We start from the raw sequence: 25,583 nt of genomic DNA on the forward strand, positions 1-25,583 counted from the left end.
GAAGTAGAGAAGCAATGTGGAAAACATATTAAGATTGTGAGAACAGATAGAGGTGAAGAATATTACGGTAGATACACTGAGAATGGGCAGGCACCTGGTCCGTTTGCGAAGTTTCTCCAAGAACATGGGATTGTTGCCCAATATACTATGCCTGGTTCTCATGACCAAAATGGCGTAGCTGAGAGGAGAAACCGAACATTATTGGACATGGTGAGGAGCATATTTAGTAGCTCTAAACTTCTTAAATCCTTGTAGACTGAAGCTCTTAAGACAGCTGTGTATATATTAAACCGAGTTCCAACCAAGGCTGTCCCAAAGACGCCATTTGAGTTATTTAAAGGTTGGAAACCGAGTTTGCAACATATACGCATTTGGGGTTGTCCTTCAGAAATAAGAGTTTACAACCCACATGAAAAGAAACTGGACCCAAGAACCATAAGTGGATATTTCATTGGGTATGCCGAAAAATCCAAAGGTTACAGATTCTATTGTCCATCTCACAACACTAGAATTGTGGAATCAAGAAATGCAAAATTTCTTGAAAATGACTTGATTAGTGGGAGTGATCATAACATAATTTTTGAGAATGATCACATTAATGCACAACCCTCTTATTCAAATGATAGATTGGTTGTTATTCACACTCCTCAAGACCAAATGGGTGTTAGGCAACCGATTACTGAAGTTCCACAAATCGCTGATAAAAATCCAGTAGATCAAGTTGTTAATGAAGAACAACAAGAAATTGTTGATCAACCAAACAACCTTAAAAGATCTACTAGAATAAGAAGATCAGCTATATCTAGTGATTATGTTGTGTATTTACAAGAATCGGACTTTAACATTGGAGCCGAAAATGATCCTGAAACGTTTTCACAAGCCATGAGTTGTAATGAGTCAAAACTATGGTTTAATGCTATGAAAGAAGAGATGAATTCTATGGCAGTTAATGGAGTCTGGGATCTTGTTCAGTTGCCTGATGGTGTAAAAGCCATTGGATGTAAATGGGTCTTCAAAACAAAGAAAGACTCATTAAGCAATATTGAAAGATATAAAGCAAGACTCGTTGCTAAAGGATTCACTCAGCAGGAAGGAATCGATTATAAGGAGACTTTTTCTCCTGTATCTAAAAAAGATTCTCTCCGTATCATTCTAGCATTGGTTGCTCATTTTGACTTTGATTTGCAACAAATGGATGTGAAAACAGCTTTTCTCAATGGAGAACTAGAGGAAGAGGTTTATATGAAACAACCTGAAGGATTCTTCTCTAATAATGGTGAGCAATTGGTTTGTAAGCTTAAGAAATCTATATATGGATTGAAACAAGCTTCCCGTCAATGGTATTTAAAATTTCATGATGTTCTCTCTTCATTCGGATTCGTTGAGAACCCCATGGATCAATATATATACCAGAAGGTCAGTGGGAGCAAGATTTGTTTCCTTATTCTATATGTGGATGATATATTACTTGCAACCAATGATAAGGGTTTGTTATATGAGGTGAAACAATTTCTCTCTAAAAACTTTGATATGAAGGATATGGGTGATGCATTTTATGTCATTGGCATTAAGATATATAAAGACAGAATTCGAGGTATTATAGGTCTGTCTCAAGAAACCTATATCAACAAAGTTTTAGAGAGATATCAGATGAAAGATTGTTCACCAAGTATAGCTCCCGTTGTGAAAGGCGATAAATTCAATTTAAGTCAATGCCCAAAGAATGATCTAGAGCGGGAACAAATGAAAAACATTCCCTATGCTTCTGCTGTCGGAAGCTTGATGTATGTTCAGGTTTGCACTAGACCTGACATTGCATTTGTTGTTGGGATGTTGGGAAGATATCAGAGTAATCCAGGTTTAGATCACTGGAAAGCTGCAAAGAAAGTCATGAGGTACCTTCAAGGGACTAAAGATTATATGCTTATGTTCAGACGAACTGAGAATTTGGAAGTAATTGGCTACTCTGATTCAGACTACGCTGGCTGCATTGATTCAAGAAAATCCACTTCAGGATATATTTTTATGCTAGCTGGTGGAGCTGTATCTTGGAGAAGTGCAAAGCAGACATTGACTGCTACTTCCACTATGAAAGCTGAGTTCGTAGCTTGTTTTGAGGCAACCTCACATGGTGTATGGTTGAAGAGTTTCATTTCAGGGCTTAGAATTATGGATTCTATATCTAGGCCATTAAGAATATATTGTGATAATTCAGCTGCTGTTTTTATGGCTAAAAATAACAAAAGTGGTAGTCGAAGCAAGCACATCGACATTAAATATTTAGTCATACGAGAACGTGTTAAAGATAAGAAGTTACTTATCGAGCACATTAGCACTGAATTGATGATTGCAGATCCTTTTACTAAAGGTATGCCACCATTGAAATTCAAGGATCATACAGAAAGAATGAGACTTGGTTCTTTTATGTAATTTTGTTGTAAAAACAAAATTAATGAAACTCATTAAGTTATGTTATTTTTCATATTCCGTTATGTACATATTCAGTTACCATGAAAAATATCAATAAAGTTGGACCTCGAATAAACATAGGGTTTATTCATTAAGTTATTTGAGAGATATAATACATTGTGATACATGGAAGATAATAATCGTTTTTTAGATGACCTATCGCCATGATTCATGTATTTTAATGTCTCCTATGATAAATGAGATATACGGGTCAAGTAGGAGAATGTAAGAAAATTGTGACCCGTAAAATAAACGTGTTGAAAATGACGACGGCCATTGCCAACAATTGTTGAAAAAATTTGTACACGGCAGCCTCAAATTTTGAACATTGAGATACGTATACAAATTTGGTTTGAATCTCGAGCTCACAAAACACTCGGTGATGGTATGAGTGTGCCTATAAATACCGAAGGCATTGAGGTACCTAAACACACAATCTCATACAGAAAATACACCATCTAAAGGAGTGTTGAAGTGTTTAGAAGGCTTCAAACGAAAAGAAATCAGAAAGCTTCAACAAATTTTCAATGGCCGGAGGTAATTCTCGATCCGTTTCCGCATATTTTTTTATCTGTTGAAATATATACAAAACATGATTTTGGAGAAAATATCTAACATTTCAATGTTTCAATTTATATTCATAGCACATATGAGAAATCTCATTATTGTCCACTATTCAGGAAAGGATATTGGTGGCAGAGATCAAGAAAACGGCTAAAACAGGAAATGGGGTATGCTTTAATGAATTTATTTCGGGTTCTTTCGAGTTTGTATAAATTTGGTGTTGCTGCCTGTGACTGGTGGGTGCATGCTTCAAATGGTGATCTTCTTTGGTATCATTGTAGCTCCGTGGTCGTTTAATTTAGTCTATCTGTAGCTGTACTACTCTTTTAAGGACTCTGCACAATGTATATAATTTCAGAAGACAATCTGAGAAAATGCCAACAAATGTGCGCGAAAAACAGTTGTCATATTTTCAATTCAAGTGTTCAATTTGACTCCCCTTTTCACTGCACCATGCCTTTGGATAGTAGATTTTGAACTCTAAATTGCAGTAACTTGCTGTTACAAACTAGGCTGCCACCAAAATCTTAGCTCGTCAATTAGTTCGGCTCCGGCAGCAAATAACAAACTTGCAAGGGAGTCGTGCCCAGATCAGAGATGTGGCAACTCATACTCAGGTGATCATTATAAATCTCGACCTTGGAAATAATAATATTAAATTATCCAGAGACTCTTTCACTGTTGGTGTATTGTTGTACTTCTTATGAGTTCTTAACATTTTTACCACATATGTAGGCTTTGTATGCTAGTACTTCAATTTCAACTGGTATGAAGGGTTCAACTAAAGCCATGACTGCCATGAACAAGGTAGGGGTGTTTCTACCGATCTTGTGCTTCTGTTTTAGAGTAATAAAAGATGACATATTCGTCTATTCAATGAATTAATTGTTTTTTCCTTTTCTTTTAGCAAATGGAACCTGCAAAGCAAACTAAAATGATCAAAGAATTCCAGAAAGAGTCGGCGCAGATGGACCTGACGGTAAAATTTAAACTTGTTTTGAGCATTTTCTGAAACTACAATGTTGCAAGATAAATTTTCGGGACTTCAGTGAAAAGTTTTCACTGCAGTTAATATATGTTTGCAATTTCACTCTTTGCCATGTAACATCTCTTGCTAGGCAAACTTTCAAATCATGGATTCACCCGCATTTGCCTTAAGTCAACTTGTTTTGAGCATTTTCTGAAACTATCATGTTGCAAGATAAATTCACTGTGGTTAATCTCTTGCTAGGCCTTTTCTTCAATCAGATAACGATAATGAACGAAAATTTTCCTTTCAGATTGAAATGATGTCAGAGGCGATCGATGAGACGTTAGACAAAGATGAGGCTGAGGAAGAGACCGAAGAACTTAGCAACCAGGTGCTTGATGAGATTGGTGTCGACATTGCATCACAGGTTTGTTTCAGTTTATTTCTCACAAATTCTTGCCACAAATGGTACATAAAGATAACGATAATAAACGAAAAGTCCCTGATCTCTAATACCACCTTCTTTGAGTAACAGTTATCTTCAGCTCCAAAAGGGCGTATTGCATCAAAGAAAGCTGAAAATGCTCCCAGGTATGCATCATTTGTTTTCTTTAACAAACCATCCTCGTTTCTGTCTCTGGATTCTTCCATTTGCAGTCATATAGCATTACAACAACCTCTTCTGTTTCGTTTGTTGGACCTCTTTCCCCACCCCAAAACTATATGATACTTGAAGATACACTCTTCTCTAGGTGGTTGTAAATGCTTTTTGTGTGAATTTTTCCATTTTTGCTGCTTCCACTGACGTTGAAGACCTCGAGAAAAGGCTGGCGTCCCTTCGACTGATATGATAACTGAAACTATGGAATCAATTGCTTACTTTGAAACATCATATTTATTGCATAAACATTTTTATGAGATCTGATAATTTTTATTGATGCATCTGTTATTTATTATTTCTCTGTCGAAAGTTATTAGTTAAGCCAGTACCAAACCCTGTTTAAAGGCCAAGACTATATGATACTATATGATACTTGAAGATACACTCTTCTCTAGGTGGTTGTAAATGCTTTTTGTGTGAATTTTTCCATTTCTGCTGCTTCCACTGACGTTGAAGACCTCGAGAAAAGGCTGGCGTCCCTTCGACGGATATGATAACTGAAACTATGGAATCAATTGCTTACTTTGAAACATCATATTTATTGCATAAACATTTTTATGAGATCTGATAATTTTTATTGATGCATCTGTTATTTATTATTTCTCTGTCGAAAGTTATTAGTTAAGCCAGTACCAAACCCTGTTTAAAGGCCAAGCCTTTTGAATATTAGCTCCAACTCCATTTTGTCACCGCTATCTCAGCGGAAGTTACCTGTAAGAGATAATCCAACTAATACTCATTTGTTCTAATATGAAGTGAAAAACAATAAAAATACAATGAACTCCACATGTTAGTATCGATCAGATTCAGTTCTCAATCTTTTATAGTAATTATTAAAAAAAAATTATACCAACAATTTATTTTATATTATTTTTTAAAGGAAATTTTGTATTTTTTGATATATCATGTTTTTATTATTCTATGATTTCATATGTTATTAAAATAATTAATTATATATTATAACATTATATTCTTAATACTGTGACGGTATATAATTTTTTTCAAATTTTTTTTATTTAAAAATATTAATTTGTATTTTACGAAATGTTATATTGACGCGGGCAACCGTGTGCAAGAGTAAACTTTGTCATCGTACTAAATACTAGAGGTGTTCAAACTTCGGATAAAACCGAAAAAACCGAATATCCAAACCGAAAAAACCGAACACCGAACCGAATCGAAAGTCGAATTTTGTAATTCCGATATAAATGTTAAAACTGAAGTTTATTTGGTTCGGTTTCGGATTATATATGTCAAAACCGAAAAACTGAAATTTTATTAAATTAATAATTTTTTTATATTTTTATTTATATTATATATTTTGATATGATATTTAGTGAATGAAAAATTATTTTGAACAATTTTTAGTTGATTGTTGTTTGTTTAATTAATTTAGACCTTATATTTAAATATTTTACTAAGAAAACATGTAGAAAGTTAACATATTATATTTTACAATATATTTATATTATTAATTTAAATAATTATACCAAAACCGAATTAATCGATCGAAATAACCGAACCGTTTTGGTAGAAAACCGAATCGAATCGAAGAAAAATAGTTCGGATATCGGATTATATATTTCTAAAACCGAAAATCGAAAAAATCAAAATAAAAAACCAAAAATCGAACTGAACGATGAACACCCCTTCTAAGTACGAGGATAATGCTCTTTTAATATTAAAGCCTTTTAATTCTCCGTAAAGAGAGACGTGTCAGTTACGACCTTCAGAAAATTTCAACGGAGAAAGATGAAAATCGGCTATTTAATCAAATCGCGGGGTATCTGATTCAAATTTTTATTTGGAGAATCGACGATTTCCCTTTCTTTAATCTCCTCCTGCAAGGTATTATGATTCGGTTAGGGCTGGTAATAACTATTAACTCCTGTCGAATTTGTTTCCTGAAAAGGTTATTTTTCATGTTCTGACCAAGATTATCGAACAATTTTAAGATAGTGATGTCCTGGGATGAATCTCTTCTTCTGTTTTGGTGGGGTGTGTGAGAATCATGTATTGCTGGAAGTTACAAGTCTCTGATTTATGATGGCTACTCTTTAAAAGTTTGATTTTTACCCTGAAAATTTTGAGTTTTGTAGATATACAGAGTCAGCTTGTGTGCGGTGGGTGTAGGACTGTACTACTTTATCCCAGAGGAGCAACAAATGTTCGCTGCGCATTATGCAATGTGGTTACTCCTGTGCCACCAACTGGTAATTTTTTAGATTATTCTCCTTGATTGTTTGGTTGTACTAGCGAGGAAGAGTTGGATATTGATTGCACTGCACCTGAATATGTTTCGCTGTTTCGTGATATGCAACGTGGGTCGAGTCTTTTTTTGCACGCGCAGGCATGGATATGGCACAATCAATATGTGGAGGATGCCTGACCTTACTCATGCATGCACAGGGGGCTACCAGTGTCAGATGCTCTTGCGGTCATACAGTGAACCTGGTGCCTGGTACCAATTTGATGAATTGTAATTTCATCACGATGCTCAATCCCCTTGTTATTTAAACATCAACCCCATCGAAAGTTTTCTTTATTTTGCTGCAACAGAATCCTTCTTTTGGAATGTTGGTTCCTCGCTGATGTATATGACCATGGATTTAGTTATCCTAGTTTGTCCTTCTCATTTGCCGATTATCTTGATATTATTTATTTGCAGCAACGGCACCAATGCCTAATCACGTTGCTCACGTCGATTGTGGAAACTGTCGCATTACGCTGATGTATCCAGCTGGAGCTCCATCAGTTAAATGTTCGATCTGCCACTAATATAAATGTCAATGTCGGTAACCCTTCACCACTATATTTACTATGTTCTGTGTGCAGTTATATTGTAAATTCTACTATCTCCCTAAAGCTGACGGCTGATACTTGATCCCCTTCCCCTCCTGCGTGTCTCTCTACAGGATTGATGTTGCTATCCGCAAGAAATTGACAACTAATATGCTGTAGTAAATGAATAATTGTACTATTTATATTGGAAAAGAGTTGAAAAAAAGATTCATACTTCTAGGTAGTCGGAGTGAGTTGAATTGAGGGGAAACATTTTAAACAACTTACAAGTTCTTGGATTTTCTGCGGTAACTGGTCCTTCATTTATCTTTAAGCAAACTAAACAACCAGGTGATTAGCCTCTGATACTATTCGTAGTTCCCGGTTCTCCCAAATTCTCTAATTAATCTTTATATTATTGTTCCTTAATTATATCTTATGCAGATGGATTACATAAGGTCATCCCTTCAGATGCATCAAACTGTTGGGAATTCTTTACCAGCATCAAAGCATCTACTTCCTCTATGAGTCACCTTTCATACATGTGTTGCACTAATTTAACAAAGTCTGACTGGGGAGTGATTTTTCTGAACTTCCTTTTTCTGCTACAGGCAACAATCCCTTCTCAGAATCAAACCGTTGTCGTGCAGAATCCCATGACAGTTAATGAAAGTGGCAAGTTGGTGAGATCTTCATATTGCTCGTCATATATTACATTTTTGCTTCGCTGTATTATCGGCAATACGTTGTTGCACACTTGGGCTTATGTCACTTGTTATATTGCTGTAGGTGAGCAATGTTGTTGTTGGAGTGACAACATAGTAGCGATGACGATGAAGTGGAAGAGCTAACCAAGTTTTATAGAGAACTTGTGCATATTTTGGCTATGATATATATGGGATTATGTCATATGTGAAATTTCTGTACTATATATGGGTGAGCTTATGGAACTTTTGAATCTACATTTCTATGTAATTATGTTACTGAAGAATTTGATTTGTATCAGCAACTTAGCAGAGTGAAGTAGCATTGAGGTTTGGCTTTCAGAAAACAACAAAATGTCACCACATATCCACTTAAACGTAAAAAAAATTATGATTTGGTTATGTGATTTGTGCTTTTTTTAATAAAAAAAAAAAAAAAAAAAAAGAAAGAAAGAAAAAGGACCGTGCTGGGCATACTATAATTGAGACGTTAAATCCATACAACGGAAGGATTAGGGCAAAAACATATCTAGGCTTGGTATTATCGAAGACGTTTTGTGAATCAATTACTATTTTCAAGATGAATCTAACGTGTGTGTGTAGATAAAATCAAACATGATTATGTATTTGATTTTTGGGTTATTTTATTGGTAATGCCTGCAAAACCGAAACATGGCCTTTTCTCAGAAAATATAATTAAATACCAATTGCTGCAAATCTTGTATGATGTAAGAATCCAGTGGCGTACCATACCTTTTTCCAATCAAGAGTCACCTAATCATGCATCCCCTTTGTCACGTTTCCTAACAACTAATACAACAAACAGGAAAGTGAGCATTAGCTAGCCAAACGACCAAAAAAAAAGAGAGAAAAATCAGATGTCAAATAAATTGGATCTTTAAATACATTTATGTCTCGTCTACGTTCTCATCTATCTAATATTCATAATGGCTTCCGAAGGAGTTGAAAGACCTGAGGTTGGTTCCGGTCAAGAACCGACACCGACCCCTAGCTCAAGGGTGGATTGGGTAGTTACCTTGTTGAGATTGCTAGCATTTCTTGCAACATTATCAGCCACCCTGGTAATGGCGCTTAACAAAGAAACCAAGAAAGTACTCGTGGCTACGATTGGAACCACGTCTATTGAAGCTACTCTCAAGGCCAGATTTCAAGATACTCCAGCATTTGTGTATGTTTCTGGTCCCACTAACTTTTATACTTGTTATCATCTGGTTGAAATTAAGATTTCATCGTACCAATAAAGCAGTAATTTTGAATGGTTCTTTAATTTTGTTGAGTTGAAATAGTAGCATTTTTCTTCCAATTTTCTAAAAATTTCTGAAATTTGTTGTATAGGTTCTTTGTGATTGTCAATGGAAACGCTAGTCTCCACAACTTACTGATGTTGGTGGTCACTTTTATTGGATACAAGTTTTGTTTGAAGGGACATGCACCCTTGGCAATTGCAATCTTGGACTTGGTAATAGAATGCAAATTTTATTTTAAAATTTATTCAACACATTCTGATTCTACNATATATGATGCCTAGTATAGCAAAACACTTAAAAAAACCAGCTACTTATTTCCATAATGAACTTACTTATGGCCAGATGAACGTGGCTCTCGTCTCCAGCGGCGAAAGCGCAGCGGTTTTCATGGGGCAGCTGGGTAGGGATGGGAATTCTCACGCACGGTGGAACAAGATATGTGATAAAATCGAGAGCTTCTGCGACCGTGGACGAGCAGCCATGCTTGCATCTTTGCTCGGACTCCTACTTATGATCATCATCACCATTGTCTCCATCATCAGACTCAGCAATAAAACTAAGAAGATTGTTTCTTTTACCAATGTTCCTTGATCATCGATCTCTCGTCGACCTTTGACATCAATCTGTTTTGTTATCTTTCAATTATACTGTCTACTAAAAATAATTTCGCTTTTGCATTAAGGTGCTCTTGTTATTATCTTTCAATTATATAGACTTTTGTAAATTTTTTATTAGAATTATGTGGATTTTATACCTAATTTTAATGTATTATTTTTTATTGATTTCTTTGAAGTTTGGACTAATAATTATGGCAAAAACTTGTGTGAGATGGTCTCACGGGTCGTATTTTGTAAGACGGATATTTTATTTGGATCATCCATGAAAAAGTATTACTTTTTATGCTAAGAGTATTACTTTTTATTGTGAATATCAGTAGGGTTGACCCGTCTGACAGATAAAGATTTGTGAGACCGTCTCACAAGAGACCTACTCAATAATTATTTGATATAGATAACATTTTTACTTTGAAATTTGTTTTTAAAATTTATTAATGTAAATAAATTTACTTATTTAAAATTTAAATAATTTAATCCTTATATATATTGGTGTACATATGTGGGTTTGTACATATGTTTATAAATTTTTAAAAATACATTATTGTATTAATTTGTGACTTTGTGTTTGAATTTATAATATATATGTGTGCAGATATCTTCATGTGAAAAAATATCATATATCATTGTATAAGTATAATTCATGAAAAAATATGATACTTTGCATATTAATTGAAAGTGATAAAAAGAATTAAAAAACAATTTTGGATCATCTTTTATTTTTATTGAATATTACAATCATTGATTGATATACATCATAAATTACAAATCACAAAATAATACCAGAATTTAAAAATTCCTATGACATTAATAATTTTGGTTTTGATTAATGAGCAATCAGCCAAAAAAATGAAAAATCTGAAGATGAAAAGAGAAATATATACAAAGAACTATTTGAATAGTAGAGAGAGTGAATGAGATGAGATGAGAGGTCGGACACAGAAAGAAAGAGAGCTTGTGCATGAATTCAAAGTTTTAAAAATCCATATAAATTTTTAGGTTAAACTAAATACAATTTTTGATAATTTATAGTTGTACATTAAGTTTTAATATTTGTACGTTAATGAATTTCATGGAGTCACTAAAGTCTATTGAAAATTTTAATACATATAAACGTTTGTAGAGTTTTTAAAATTCAATGTTTAATATCACTTAATTTTTAAAGACATTATGAATTTTTTTTTTTTTACCATCACTAGACTTTTACGGAGTATACAGATTTGATTGAATATCATATACTATAAAAAAACTACAAAATAATTGAAAACCATTAAATCTCCAATATTAAATCTACAAAATAATTAAAAACCACTAAATCTAATATATTAAATACACCATGACTAATTTTTAAGTGACAATGGGGTATGTATCAATTTTCCTGTCAAAATCATGCAATTGCGGAAAGATTGCGTGTGATTTTAATGTAGATACTAAAATTTGATACCAAGTGTAATTTTTTTGGGCAAAAACTTGTGTGAAACGGTCTCACGGATCATATTTTGTGAGGCTGATCTATTATTTGGGTCATCCATGAAAAGTATTCATTCATGAAAAGTATTATTTTTTATGCTAAGAATATTACTTTTTATTGTGAATATCGATATGGTTGACACATCTCACAGATAAAGATTCATGAGACCGTCTCACAAGAGACACACTCATCTTTTTTTTTTTATTTTTTTTTTTTGGCTAGTTTATTTATTTTAAAGAAATTTTTATCCTCTCTTTTATATTTGAGTTTTCGTCTCTTATTATCTATTTTGTTGAAATTAAGATATTTTGGGGAAGTGATATTTCGGGAAGAAAATTTGGTATCTTTTAGAGTCAAAAGTATTTATTATAGGATTTCTCATTTAATTATATATAGAGCATACTAAAATCTTTTATTTTTGGGAAATTAGTTGTACTAACCCATTTAAAATCTCTATTTTTAATATTTACTTAAAATTTTATTATATATCTTTACATCATTTAAAAATCCTAAAATACTTCTATAATACCATTTTTTTATCTTAATTTAATTTTGGGTTGACGTGTAAATTTTTTAAACAATTATAAAAATGGGAAATTTACTATAATTATTAAAATCATAAATATTTTTATATGCTTATTTTTACAATTTGATTTACTTTGATAAATATTTATTTATATTATTAATAGTACATTGATAAATTACGAATGTTTAGTATAAATTAGTGAAATATTTGCTATATTTACTATAAAAATAGTACATTTATTATATTGCAGTAATTCTGGGAGCTATAATTAATATTCTTATTGTTCATCATTATTTATATTTTTATTAAGTAACAGTATTTTTATTGTTTTATTCTCTATTTAATAATATTGGGTTTAGAAACACTAGCAATCTTGATTTTGATGATAACAAAATTTTTTTATTGTGTTTCTAACATATTTACTCAAGTGTGAAGTTGTTAACTCAAGATGAGCTGAAACTCAAATTTAGCCAAACTCAAAATATGGCAAGTTTAAAAATTTCGATGATATCTTACGGCTCGATGATGAAAATGACAAGCTTCCAAAGCAACCGAAAAAGAAAACTCAATTTGAGACAAGTCGTCTTTCATGTCAGTTGGACTAAATCAGATGTTATCTAGACAAACTGATGACAACAAGCTCATCAGTTTGGCATATCAACAAGGATAAGTAAAACATGAGCAATTGTCATATTTTGATCAGTCCAATCAGCTCCATTATTAGAACAGAATAATTCAGTATGCATTACAAAGCTAATACGATGATCTACAAATCATCCTCACAAGTCAAAGTCTGACTCGGAGTTTAAAATACAGATAAACAATGATGAAGTTGCTGCATCTGCATGAGATGAAATTAACGAGGCTCAACCTAGTTGATAGAGCAATCTAACTGACGAGCCTTATTGACAACGTGCCTCAAAATCAGTCAGGCTCGGGAATAGTGGTCAGCAAGGCAAAAATGACCGTTTTAATGCAAAAACAATCCAAAATATTCTCAAACGGTCATATTCATGTGTCTAATGTATATATCACTCTTAAATGCTATATATACAACATCTTGAAGACCAAATACAAGTTTTGAAGGAAATTTAAAGCATGAGCAGTCTATATGAAGAAAATTATCTAGAATGAGAGCAAGCTCATTGTGTGAGGATAAATATAAGAGATATATATACTGTAAGAGATTAAATCCTCACATACAAAAAATAGAGATGAACTTCAATGAATAGTTAAGTGATGACCTACACAAAAAGAAATTAAAGATCATGTTTTTTTATCTTAGCATAAGAGACATTAAACATGTATTGTGAGGTTGCAGCATACAATCGAGTATGATATGAGTTTCAATTAGCAATGAATAAGTCATAAGTTCAAATGAGTTTGGACGATGAGTTGTATAAATCAAAGTCTTAAAAGTAGTACATTCTTAAGTGATATAAGGTGTGACGTAGGAGTTGTTAATCTCCGAATATCCATAAACAAATTTGTGTCTATTTATTTATCGTATTTATTTACTACTGTTATTATTTTTAGATGCATTGTTGCAGCATTTTATGTGCCTTTCAAATACTAAAATATTGCATACCAAATGTTTGATGAACAGTTTCAACCAAAAACTGTTATATTCATTCAACTTGCACATCATTCAAATCTTTTGAAAATATTTATATCGGTTAGTTATCCCCATATATTTATCGATTCTAAACTTTCAAAATATTTATATCGGCTAGTTATCCCCATATATTTAGTTGAAAGTTGGAATGATTTTTATCTAAGTTGTGTGATCATAAAAAAAAGAAGAGACTGTTAGGTTTAAAAATATTAACAATCTTGATTTTGATGACAAAAAGTTTTTATTGTGTTTCTAACATATTTACTCAAGTGTGAAGTTGCGAATTCAGGATGGAAGCTGAAACTCGAATTCGGGCAAACTGAAAATCTAGCGAGCTGCGGTGTTTCAATGATATCTCATAGCTCGATGATGCAAATGACCATCTGCCAAAACAAATGAAAAGAAAACTCAATTTGCAGCAAGTTGTATTTCACGACAGTTTGGTTAAATAGAATGTTATTCACGCAAACTAATAGCAGCAAGACTTATCAGTTTGGCTGATAAGCAAGGATCAGTAGAATATGAGCAGTTACCGTTATTTTGATCAGTCCGATCAGCTCGGCTATCAGAATGAAATGATTAATATGCTTTACGAAGATAAGACAATGATCTATAAATCATCTTCACAAGTCGAATTCTGAATCAGATTTTAAAAAGCTGATAAACCACGATAAAATTGCTGGTTCTGCATATGATGAAATCATCGAGGCTCAACAAAGACCAATCTAGCTGATGGAACAACCTAACTGACGAGCCTAACTAACAGCGGACTTCAAAATCAGTCAGGCTCTGGAAAATTAGCCATCAAGGTGGAAATATCGTTTTAATATGAGAAACTGTCCAAAGTCTTCTCAAACGATCATATTATTGTGTCTAACATATATATTACTCTTGAAGACTATATATACAATATCTTTGAAGATCAAATACAAGTTTTTGAAGAAGATTCAAAACATGAGCAACATATATGAAGAAAATTAGCTAGAATTAGAGCAAACCTAATGTGTGAGGATACATATGAGATATATATACATTGTAAATGGTCAAATCCTCCCACACACTAATCAATCACACAAAAGAGAGTTGAGTTTCAATGAATAGTTGAGTGATAGTCTTCACACAAAGACATTAAATATTATATTTGTAGTGTTGGCATAAGAGACCATAAATATTATGCCGATTGTGATGTTGCGGCCTACAATCGAGTATGTTAGACGTTTCATTTAGGCAATGGATAAGTCCTAAGTTGAAATGAGTTTATACAATAAGTTGTATAGATCAAAGTCTTTTAGTCATACCTTACTAAGTGGAAGAAATAGTAACATAAGAGTTGTTAATCTCCGAACATGCATAAACAAATTTGTGTTTATTTATTTATCACATTTATTTACTATTGCTACTGTTTTTAGATACAATGTTGAAGCGTTTTATGTGTCTTTCAATTACAAAAATATTGCATACTAATTGTTTGATAAATGCTTTGACAAAAAACGTTTCTATTCATTCAACTTGTATATCTTTCAAATTATTTAATAAACGTTTAATTGGTTTTTATGAAGATTAGTTTGATCGTCTTCCGCTTGATTTGAAAACAAAACTCGATGTAATTTATCGATGTTCAATATATATGTATATATGTATGTGTGTGTATGTATGTATAGAGTATACTTAATTTTCATGGCACACGTTGCCTATGTTTAAATTAATATTATATGTTGAGTGTATCTAATGCAATTTTATTTTTAAAATATTTTTTAGTATGTTATTTTAAATTTTAATTTAATTACTTATAATTCTAATAAATATGGAAAATAAGAATTTTTTAGTCTTACTAGATATTGTCTTTTATTAATTCGATATTACTCTTTGAATAGATTATTGTTTGAATACATATTTATATCCTATTACAAACAAATAATAAAATTCAGATACCCATGATCAAAATGAAAAAAAAAATATATTAAAAAAACCCTTAACAAAAGTCAAACCATAAGATTTTCGGATTATATATTTATATGTTACAAATTTTGAAAAAGATAATAAACTTGTAAAAATTTTCAAGATAAGGATAAAAGAATTATGATTTTGATCTCTTAGTCATTTAGCTAAAAAATGAATGTGTATTAGATAATATACATAATTAGATGTTGGTACAGTGTTAATGGACCAAATTGATTAGTTGGTAGTATATATATTTATAAGGCAAAGAATCGGTCACATATTATCAATTATGTAGTAAGTTTTTGACTGCAATATGAGAAATCTTATTCGAGTAAAAAAAAAACTAAATTATGCATACTAAAACATATTAGCAATGAACAAATAAAATACTTATAACTCGACAATTTCTTGATTCCGTACCACTTAAATAATGTTTGGAGGACGTTTTTTGTTGTAATCTTTACTATTTTCGATATTCATTAGATGTCCAAATTCCCAATTGTATGAAAACAAGCTAATGATGTTTTTTTTTGAAGACATTGTCTGACATAAACAATTTTAAATAGATCACATTTATTTAATATCTACACTACATAATAAAGCGACATGGGGTGTGATGAATGTCTATTTTTTACTGTAAAATTTGTAATATCACTGAGATGGAGAAATATAATTGATTACAAGATTTAAAAATTAATAAAAAAAATCACAAGGTTTTCAAACAAAAGAAGTTAGGTGAGAAATAATAAAAAACGTCATGAATTTGCAAAAGTTTTTTTTCGTGCGTCGAATGTGGTTTAAAGTAGTTTCACTATGCTGAATCAAATATCATCTGATATATAAAGCATATATGCCAACATAGCTAAGGTCCTCTTCTAGTTGAGTGACTGTTTGCACTGCAGATAAAGACTACGATATGATTTGGTTGATAAGGAGATTATGTTCTCGTGCAATCTTCATTCCCATATCAATGTTGGCAGGTTCTCTATAGACAATAGAGGGAGGCTTACGAATTTTCTTCCTGAAAGCTATCACTGGTTGGCTCTCATGTTTCGTATAACTCCTCATATAGCAAAGTTGTTCAGGTTCTCTTTATAAATTGCATCAACATCTAGTCTTAACTCATTAACATATGGTGTCGTCCATGTCTTCGGTGAGTTCCATGAAATATCATTTTTCCCAGCCATCATGCTCGATTGTTGGGCCTCTTGCAAGTCTCGCAGCAGTGACTCACTCCAATGTACATTAAGTCCCTTTCCGTGGCTTCCTTGGCTACGTACGAGTTTGAGTTTTCAGTCCATATCGCATAGTGTTCATAGTGAATAGTTCAAAATCCATTTTGCTATGCTTATCGTTCATCTATCTCAAGATATCAAATGATTGTACCTGTTTCAACAAGGGCGAAAACCAAGATGTCTTCTTGCAAACTTTTAACTATGGGGCAAGAGAATAACACATTGCTTGTTGTATCATATCCGAAATGAAATAAGGGCAGCTGCCAATTATCGGACGTGATGAGACATTAGGTTGACTGATGTCGGGATAATATTATACAAAATGCACCACCAAAATACTCGGACTTTTGGAGGGATGGACATAGCCCAAAGGAATTTCCACCACCTCTTTAAATGCATATCAGAGCTATGTGCAGGTGGTTCATAAAATCCAATTTCAGTCTTATATTCTTCCCTTACCGAATATTTGCCTTTTGGATCATAAGCCCAACATATAAAGTCCTCATGGTTCGAAGGGGACATCGGAATGTCTAATACTTCTACCGACACATTATTCAATATTCATGCCTGAAATTTTAATTTTAATACATATCTAATTTTCCATACAAAAATATATTTANAATCTATTAATTTCACTTTTTCTAATAAAAAGATAATCATCTTTCATCGCATTATTCACGTGTAGTTTGAAAATGATAACGTGATAATTATTTTTATATATTTTTTCTTTCTATTTACGTTGATAGCAAAGCACGAAACACGATGCCAATCATTAGAGAATCTTTGTACCCAAATTGTACTTTTAACGTAGCAAATCAAGAAAACAATGGGGGGCACCATTCTATTTTTCCCATTAAATTAAGGATTCGTGGATCCGTCCTTTTCATTTGATTCCCATTCGGTTTTCTTGATTTTTCCCACACACACGAGGACTTTTAAGTGAGAGGGACCCTAGCCTCCATCCTCTCTCTGTATAAGATCCAACTTCCTCGATTTCGTTCAACGATATTATAAATACTCTGTTTTGCCATACTTTTCAAGTGAAAAACAATTGGGTTACAACGTGGAATTCTTGGGCTGTCGCTTTGAGGTAACCCTGACATTCATATTTTCATCTTCTTGAATACTTGTCAACGTGCCCGCAGTAAATATAATCCTGTGAATCCCCTTTTGTTTGTACTTACCATCATTAAATTTGAATGTCATTTTTTTTGTTGGTCAAGTTGCTTTTCATATTCCCCCACCCTTTATGTTATTGTCGACTCTATAAATATTTAATCGTTCTTTCAAGATTTGATTTTTCACCCTTTTATTTGAGTATAAAAGGTATTTTTATCTGCGTGGTAATACTGGGATTTCGTGGAAATTACCTTTAGCCTGGAGGATCTTGGATAATTAGTCTTTATAATTTCTTAATGTGATTTATGATATTTTCTGGGAAGATTTCTTGAAAATTCTTAGGGCATTAATGAATGGGAGAAAAAGTAGAAACTGTTTGGCTTTACAGTTACAAATTGGTTTCCCTTTATTTTCAAGAACTGTATGTACATGTAAAGATTTTCAAAGATTTGGGGGTCAATTGATTTGTATTACTTCTTGATAATTAATTATGTTTACCAATCAAATACATAGTTGCTTTTTTTCATAGTGTGTGCAAATCTGATTTCTCTTCCACCCACATTCGTCATTCAAGAATCTGCATAATATATTACAAAGGCAACACATGTCTTTAGCGTTTGATTGTTCTGTGTGTTTTATTGTGTAAACTGCTTGAGTTATTGTGTATTCAGCTTATAATCTGTCTTTTCTTGTCAACCATGTTGAATTTCTCGGGAAAAAATGATCTTCACGGTAAATTCGTTTCATTCTTCTCTAACAGTGGAAAATAGAAGGCAGGTAGTTGATAATTAGACATATCAGTATTGTGAGTTATTAGTGAATAGGTATCGTTAAGGTTGAGATTTGCTAAAGCTAAATTTCAGTGCCTGTTTCAGTGAGATCATGTGTTTGGTTTTTTTCTCATATGTTCTCTTTCAGCCATACTCATTTTGCTTGATTATCAATACGGTGTTTCAAAAATGATTTTATTTTGAGTTAACAATCTCCATTAGAACATTAAATTAATTTCTTATTGTTTCAGATTTCTCAACAAGATTAGTTTTGTTCAAGAACGGTTCCGCATATAGGTTCTATAGTTCCATTCTTACGGGAAGGTCTGAAGGTTTGCTTTATCAACAATATCCATTAGCACGACTATGCTGCTAACATACGCTTTAACTAGTAACTGAATCCTCATGAGAATGAAGGTTTGTGTTATCACCTGAATCATGCAGAATTTACCCTGATGAATCATTTTATATTTACATATTGTTTTCCACTCTCATATTTCCCCATTTACTCGGGCTTTGCTTTTCATGACTCAGTTTCTTTAGAATATGGAATAGATAAATACTCATAGTAGTTTTCTTCCAGGAGCAGCATTCCAGAAATATGCCGAAAAATGATGACAGCCTAAGGAGTCCAGGCAGTCCACTGAATGGAAAGGTGCAAGAGTGACAGAATGACCATTTCCATAATTGTTTGAGTTGTTTTTGAGAAATTTATTTATGCTTGCTAGAATAACTCGTTTTCCTAGTTTTACAAATTTTTGAAATGATTTTATTTGTGTGTACTGAAGCAGGTATCTGCAAGATGGGTTCCTGCTGAAGCATGTAGACCCTTACTCGAAGAAGCTCCAGTATTCTATCCAACTGCTGAGGTTCATTTTTTCTTTCAAAATCTGAAATAGAGATCACACTGTTACTATCTTGTTGTACCTGATATGAAGTTGAAATATTCTTCAATTTTTAGGAGTTCCAAGATACCCTTGGTTATATAGCGAGCATAAGGTCCACAGCTGAGGCATATGGTATTTGCAAAATTGTGCCTCCTGCATCTTGGAATCCTCCTTGTCCCCTAAAAGATAAGAAAGTCTGGGAGAACACGACATTTTCTACAAGAATTCAGCAAGTAGATCTCCTTCAGAATAGAGAACCCATGAAGAAAAAAATAAAGCCAAAGAGAAAAAAGAGGAGGCTATTTAACACTAGACCGAGGAGACATGCTCATCCTGAGAGTGCCGAATCATATGCTGCATGTGATACTGACGAAAAGTTTGGTTTTCAATCGGGACCAGACTTTACCCTTGAAGATTTTCAAAGATTTGCAGAGGAATTTAAAGAATCGTACTTTGGATTGCACAACAGAACTCAAGAATGCTCTAGAGAGACTGGACAGATTAAGGGGTTTCCATCTGTTGCTGACATTGAAGGAGAGTATTGGAGGATCATCGAGGAGCCTACGGATGAGGTTGAGGTGAGAAACTCTAAATTTAACCATGTTTTTTACCCTTTTTTCAGATTCTTTAGTACAAGTAAGCTTACAATATTTAACTTTGTGTGACAACCATAGGTATATTATGGAGCTGATTTGGAAAGTGGAACACTGGGGAGTGGATTCCCTAAAGAATCATCGTCAATAACAGACTCTAAGATAGATCAATATGTGAGCTCAGGGTGGAATTTGAATAACTTCTCACTTCTCCCGGGCTCGGTTCTGAATTTTGAAGAGCACATCTCTGGGGTAGTTGTACCATGGCTTTATATTGGAATGTGCTTCTCATCATTTTGTTGGGTGAGTTACTTTCTCTGCAGTAACTTGCCATCTATGCGAAGTTACTTTTGTATGTCAACCTGATTCTTATGTATATGATCGTTCTTATGTTACTTACGAAAGCATGTTGAAGACCACCATCTCTACTCTCTGAACTATCTCCACTGGGGGGATCCAAAAATTTGGTATGGGGTTCCTGGAAGTCATGCCTCGGCATTGGAGGATGCTATGAGGAAACACTTAAAAGATCTATTTGAAGAACAACCTGATTTACTTAATGAATTGGTAAATCATAATCCTCCGTGTCCATTTCTTTTTGGCGTCATCATAATATTATGCTACATCATGTATGACTTTAGGACCACTTGTGACAGGTCACTCAGTTGTCTCCTTCAGTTTTGAAGTCAGAAGGTGTACCCGTGTATCGGGCCCTTCAGAAATCTGGGGAATTTGTTCTCACCTTTCCAAGAGCTTATCACTGTGGATTCAACTGTGGCTTTAACTGTGCAGAGGCTGTAAATGTGGCTCCCGTGGATTGGCTACAGCATGGACTAAATGCAGTTGAGCTGTATAGTAAACAGTGTCGCAAAACGTCATTGTCACATGATAAGCTGATGGTGGCTGCAGCCCAGAAAGCTATCCGGGCTCTCTGGGAGATCTCCATTCTCAAGCAAGAAAACCCAGAGAACTTGAGATGGAAAAATGTCTGTGGAAAGGATGGGAAGCTTACTGAGGCTATTAGGGTAAAGTGGCAAAAATGAATGTACATCCATGTCTGATTCTTTCTTTATATCTATTATACTTATTACTCTTTTATTTGAATTTTAGAGGAGGGTTCATTTAGAGAAGAAAAGAATCGAACGTCTTCCACAGGTTACCAGCTTTCAGAAGATGGAAAAGTATCTTGATCTGCACATAGAGAGGGAATGTTTTGCATGCTTTTTTGACTTGCATCTATCTGCAGCTTCTTGCAATTGTTCCTCCAAAAAATTTGCATGCCTTAAACATGCAAATCTCATATGTTGCTGTGAACCAGACAACAGATTTCTCATCCTCCGTTACACCATTGATGAGCTGAACACATTGGTCGAGGCACTGGAAGAGTGCACAGATGCTCTCAAAATATGGTCGTCCAAATACTTTCAGGTGGCATTGTTGACTGATAAAAGCTATGATTTTGACAAGCTAGATGGAGGCAAAGATGAAGATGGAGTTCACCACCCCAAGAGAGAGGAAGGAATAAATAGGGGGAGTGATTGTTGCTCATCTGAATCAAATGTGGCTTCTGATGATGGTCAGCCTTTAGGTTCAAGAAATACAGGTCCTTCTTCTAGTGTTCCATTCAATAGCACTTTGAAAAACGATCCAGATGAGCATTTAGCAAACAAGATTTCTGAGGTTGGGCCAGATTCTGAAGAGAGGCTTGACTTCTGCGTCGAACCTATAAATTTGGGTTCTGTTGTTTGTGGAAAACTGTGGTGCAACAAGGCGTTCATATTCTCGAAAGGTATGTGTCCGGAATAAACAAAAATTCCTTCAAGGTGTGTTGGCTTTCATAATTATTTACATGGTTCTTATGCAAAGTCATGAATGACTTGTACAGGATATAAAAGCCGGGTAAAATTCTATAACATTTTGAATCCGATGATTAGGAGTACCTATACATCAGAAATCCTGGATGGTGGACTACTAGGCCCCCTATTCAAGGTAATCTTCCTAGATCCCCAAGTCTTAAACGAACCTCACCTTTTGTTACTCTCGCTTCAACAACCATTCTGATAGAAACTTTCGATTACCAGGTTAGTTTAGAAGATCATCCACACGAGAGCTTTACGAATACGTCAGCACAGAGATGCTGGGAAATGGTGCTTCAGAGAATTAACCAAGAAATTACAACGCAGGCATGCCTAGGAAAGCAAGGATTGCCTCCATTGCAGCCTGTTAGTAACGTGGATGGTCTTCAGATGTTTGGATTTCTTTCTTCATCTATCATTCAGGTAAATCTGGCTTCTCGTTTTTTTTGTATCCTTTGTTGAGAACTCAACCAAGAAATAATATGGCTACTGTGTTAATTTGATTAGTTAAGAAAATGCTAATCAGAGTATATTCAGGCTATTGAGGCTCAGGATACGCATCACCGTTGCGTTAAATACTGGAATCACAAGCTCTTAACTCAGAAGTCTTCAGAAACAAGGTCCGTTGAAGGAGAAAAAATTACAGATAGCTATGCAACTGACTCGGCCTTGCAGGAATCTTCTGATAGGTTAACTCTAGGTAGTGATAATTTTTTGTCTGATGATGAAATACGGCCTATATTCAGAAGACTGTTGAGGAAAGCTGATTCTGAAGAGATGGAAGTACTGCACAGAATATTGTGCCAAGAATCAAAAAGTCATCTATGGAGTATAGCTGTTGAAACAGTGACAGAGGAAATCCAAACAACAAAGAAATAATTGAAGTAGCAAATCTTTAACATTCCGCCATTCTTTTTGGGGTTAAGCGGCCCTTTTTAGTCAATTGTCATTCTTTTCAACCTTGGTATAAAAAGGAGAAGTTCCTGGTTTAGCTGATACAGATTTTATAATTGATTTTTTGCCCCGGTATCTTTAGTGAACAACCGACAGCTGTTGACTTTTGTATGGATTAGAGAACAATTTTATTCATGAATCTAGCTTGTAATATTTTCAAATTGTATTCTAACTGTTGAGCTGATCTTTCTCCTGTTATTATGCCTGGTTGTCTGCTAGTAAATTTCTTCTTACTGAATATGTACTAAATAACATCACATCACATCACAGAAGAAAACGATAGTTGTGGTAAATATATGAAACTATCTAAAGTCATGGAACTTGCTAACAGATCTCATCTCAGTGAAGATTAAATTCTTGAAAACAAATCATATTAACCCATGAAATGCGTACATGACACTCAACAATTTGACTTAAAAGAATCATATAAATGTCTATTATACAAATCAAGAATTGGTGATGTTCTCTTATTGTCTTCATGTTCTATAAGATGCAACTTCATAGATCTTGGAAGCAAAAACAGCGGAAATGACACAAAAGATAACCAAAAACTCAGTGCACGAGCATGATGCGCTGGAGCTTAAATCAACAATAACCTCCCCTGAGAAATTCTGGTTTGAACCCTTTGGTGGTAAAGGCGAAGATTTAGGCCTTGGGGACTTCTTTTTATTTTCCTTGGGTGGTGAAAGAAGACCATTGTTCCCGTAGAGAGAGTAATCAAGAACGTTCTTGATGCCATGTAGGGAGAATGCGGGGTTCACAAAGATGTCAGGATGCGTGATTTGTGAGTCATCAACAGTGAAATTTGAAGGAGAATTGTTGGTGATGAGAATGTATTTGGAAGGCAGCAAAGTTGGGAGGCGCGTGTGAGTTTTGAACTGTCTGAGATCGGAGAAAGTTAGGCGTTGCGGGACTATGTGATATGGTATGAGAAAAGGGTTAGCAGTGGCGGAAGGGAGCTGGAACTGGGAAATAGCATCGTTGCTCGGGATAAAGAGCGTAGCAGTGAGTGGGAGAGACGAAGGGTCGGTAGAAGAAAGCATGTTAGCCCAACCCGCGAAGTCTCCGGCCCCAATTAGAGCGTCAATTATCTTGTTCATCTGACTTTCTTTAGTATCAACCGGCGTCAGCCTCGGAGGTGAGGGCGGCGGAGGCGTCCATATCAAGGTGGAGTTTTGTGGCGGTACTGAAGGTGGAGGTGTTGTTACTGGTGGATGAGAGGGTGATTCGGACGTCGGTTGTTTTGAGGGTGGAGGAGCCCTTTCTGTGACCGAGATGACACTGAGACTGGTGGTAATAATGGCTGCCACAAGGAGGAGGCGGCGGAGGAAGAAGGACGTTGACATGAGAGCTTTGGAGTAGAGTAGTTTCAAGAATAGCAAGACTCAAGAATTTGCATGTTCATGCAGGAGGATATTTCGCAAACTTATATTTGTTAACCAACTCCTAACCAACTTCCCATGCATTTCAAGTATTTTGATTTTGATTTTGTGGACAATCGAGTCGTAACCCGAGAGGGAAGAATTGATAATTAAACTAAAACTATATGTTTAAAAGATGTACACATTAAGTAAAAATTTTAATATCTTGTCTTTCAACCTCTTTGAATTGGTCATTTTCAATTCTAAAATAAATTATATATATGCCCGTATGTATATTAATATTTCTCCTTGTTTCGATTTTAGGGAAAAATATATCTGAACTGATAATTCTTTTGGATTCAAATGAGTTATTCTTCTCTTCTATAGCTTGTTTCTTTTTCTATTTATTAAAATGGTGACTACGAATGTAAGGTGGGCAATTATTACTTCATAATAATGAAGTAGAATAAAAACTGGAAGAGCATTAATTGTAAAATTAGACGAATCAATTGATTTAATATAATGCTGCATTAACATCATTTCAGCTATAGAGTACATATATTATTATTACAGTGGAAAGATTTTTTAATTAATTAATCAAGCAATTTAATTCGACAACAAATGTATGCTTCACACTTGTTGGATTAAGAAGATTAATCAGGATCATCTCTATTCAGTGATATATTGGACAAATGTCTTGGGAACCAAGCATTTCTATGCAGAGAACAACTTCTCTTGAATAAACAGAGATTCAAGAAGACCATGCAAACTAAACTGGGTATAATATTGATCACATTAATCTTTGTTTACATGTTTACACAAATCTGGTTGTTATAAAATTCGTTCATCCGGTGATTAATGATTAATTACCTGATGATATGGTTGTTCTTAGTGGTATTGAACCGGAAATCTCGATAATTGACATAATATTGCAGCAACAAATTAAGTTGAAATAAGTGTTGGACATTATCTCTTAGAAGAATTTTACCTCACCTTAGTGTTTTGGTTTATGACAATTCTTCCCGAGATACAACAACTCTTTCTTACAATAACAACATTGTAAATTGTGAACAATGACTACAAAATGAAGTGTAGTCTCTTTCAAAAGAAAGAAGTAAAGGAGAAATGAATGCAATGGATACAAAAAACAGATGATCCAAAATAATAAGTGTTTTCTACTTGTCTTTTATAATGTATTTTTAGATTTCAATCGTTAAGTACATG

General features: G+C 34.0%; 4 protein-coding genes across 8 annotated transcripts in view; 3 read left to right on the forward strand and 1 right to left on the reverse strand.

Annotated features, from left to right (window-relative positions):
• The window catches only part of LOC140978669 (vacuolar protein sorting-associated protein 2 homolog 2-like), a 16,909-nt gene extending 9,506 nt beyond the window's left edge, over positions 1-7,403 (forward strand). The window contains exons 4-11 of one of the 4 annotated variants that reach the window (XM_073443875.1): positions 3,150-3,200; positions 3,546-3,650; positions 3,769-3,840; positions 3,941-4,012; positions 4,314-4,430; positions 4,539-4,594; positions 6,764-7,125; positions 7,333-7,403. In XM_073443875.1, the coding sequence (XP_073299976.1) occupies positions 3,150-3,200; positions 3,546-3,650; positions 3,769-3,840; positions 3,941-4,012; positions 4,314-4,430; positions 4,539-4,594; positions 6,764-6,797 (507 nt within the window). In that variant the 3' untranslated portion in view covers positions 6,798-7,125; positions 7,333-7,403. Of the gene's footprint in view, positions 1-3,149; positions 3,201-3,545; positions 3,651-3,768; positions 3,841-3,940; positions 4,013-4,313; positions 4,431-4,538; positions 4,595-6,763; positions 7,126-7,332 lie in introns of those variants that run through there. The other 3 variants (XM_073443884.1, XM_073443867.1, XM_073443889.1) reach the window with 3 other exon arrangements.
• Positions 7,404-7,445: 42 nt separating this feature from the next.
• On the forward strand, positions 7,446-10,098 carry LOC140978695 (CASP-like protein 1B1). The gene is made up of 5 exons (XM_073443902.1): positions 7,446-8,128; positions 8,235-8,527; positions 8,753-9,338; positions 9,506-9,629; positions 9,760-10,098. Exons 3-5 carry the CDS (start codon positions 9,097-9,099, stop codon positions 10,006-10,008), a joined length of 615 nt encoding a protein of 204 aa, XP_073300003.1. The 5' UTR covers positions 7,446-8,128; positions 8,235-8,527; positions 8,753-9,096; the 3' UTR covers positions 10,009-10,098.
• Positions 10,099-17,753: 7,655 nt separating this feature from the next.
• Positions 17,754-23,199, forward strand: LOC140978705 (lysine-specific demethylase JMJ18-like). 2 transcript variants are annotated; one of them, XM_073443913.1, is made up of 12 exons: positions 17,754-17,909; positions 18,960-19,125; positions 19,292-19,363; positions 19,500-19,577; positions 19,670-20,173; positions 20,270-20,491; positions 20,594-20,755; positions 20,845-21,213; positions 21,299-21,977; positions 22,074-22,177; positions 22,270-22,467; positions 22,582-23,199. In XM_073443913.1, the coding sequence occupies exons 2-12, from the start codon at positions 19,114-19,116 to the stop codon at positions 22,921-22,923; spliced, it is 2,742 nt and encodes a 913-aa protein (XP_073300014.1). In that variant the 5' UTR covers positions 17,754-17,909; positions 18,960-19,113; the 3' UTR covers positions 22,924-23,199. The 2 variants fall into 2 exon arrangements, with proteins under 2 accessions (XP_073300014.1, XP_073300020.1); XM_073443919.1 differs by lacking the exon at positions 17,754-17,909 and adding an exon at positions 17,987-18,715.
• A 275-nt stretch (positions 23,200-23,474) lies between these two features.
• On the reverse strand, positions 23,475-24,344 carry LOC140971726 (FAS1 domain-containing protein SELMODRAFT_448915-like). The gene has a single exon (XM_073434190.1). The coding sequence runs from the start codon at positions 24,342-24,344 to the stop codon at positions 23,475-23,477; it is 870 nt and encodes a 289-aa protein (XP_073290291.1).
• Positions 24,345-25,583: the final 1,239 nt, after the last annotated feature.

The sequence above is a fragment of the Primulina huaijiensis genome, chromosome 1 (genome assembly GCF_012295235.1).
Source record: "Primulina huaijiensis isolate GDHJ02 chromosome 1, ASM1229523v2, whole genome shotgun sequence".
Classification (NCBI taxonomy): domain Eukaryota; kingdom Viridiplantae; phylum Streptophyta; class Magnoliopsida; order Lamiales; family Gesneriaceae; genus Primulina; species Primulina huaijiensis.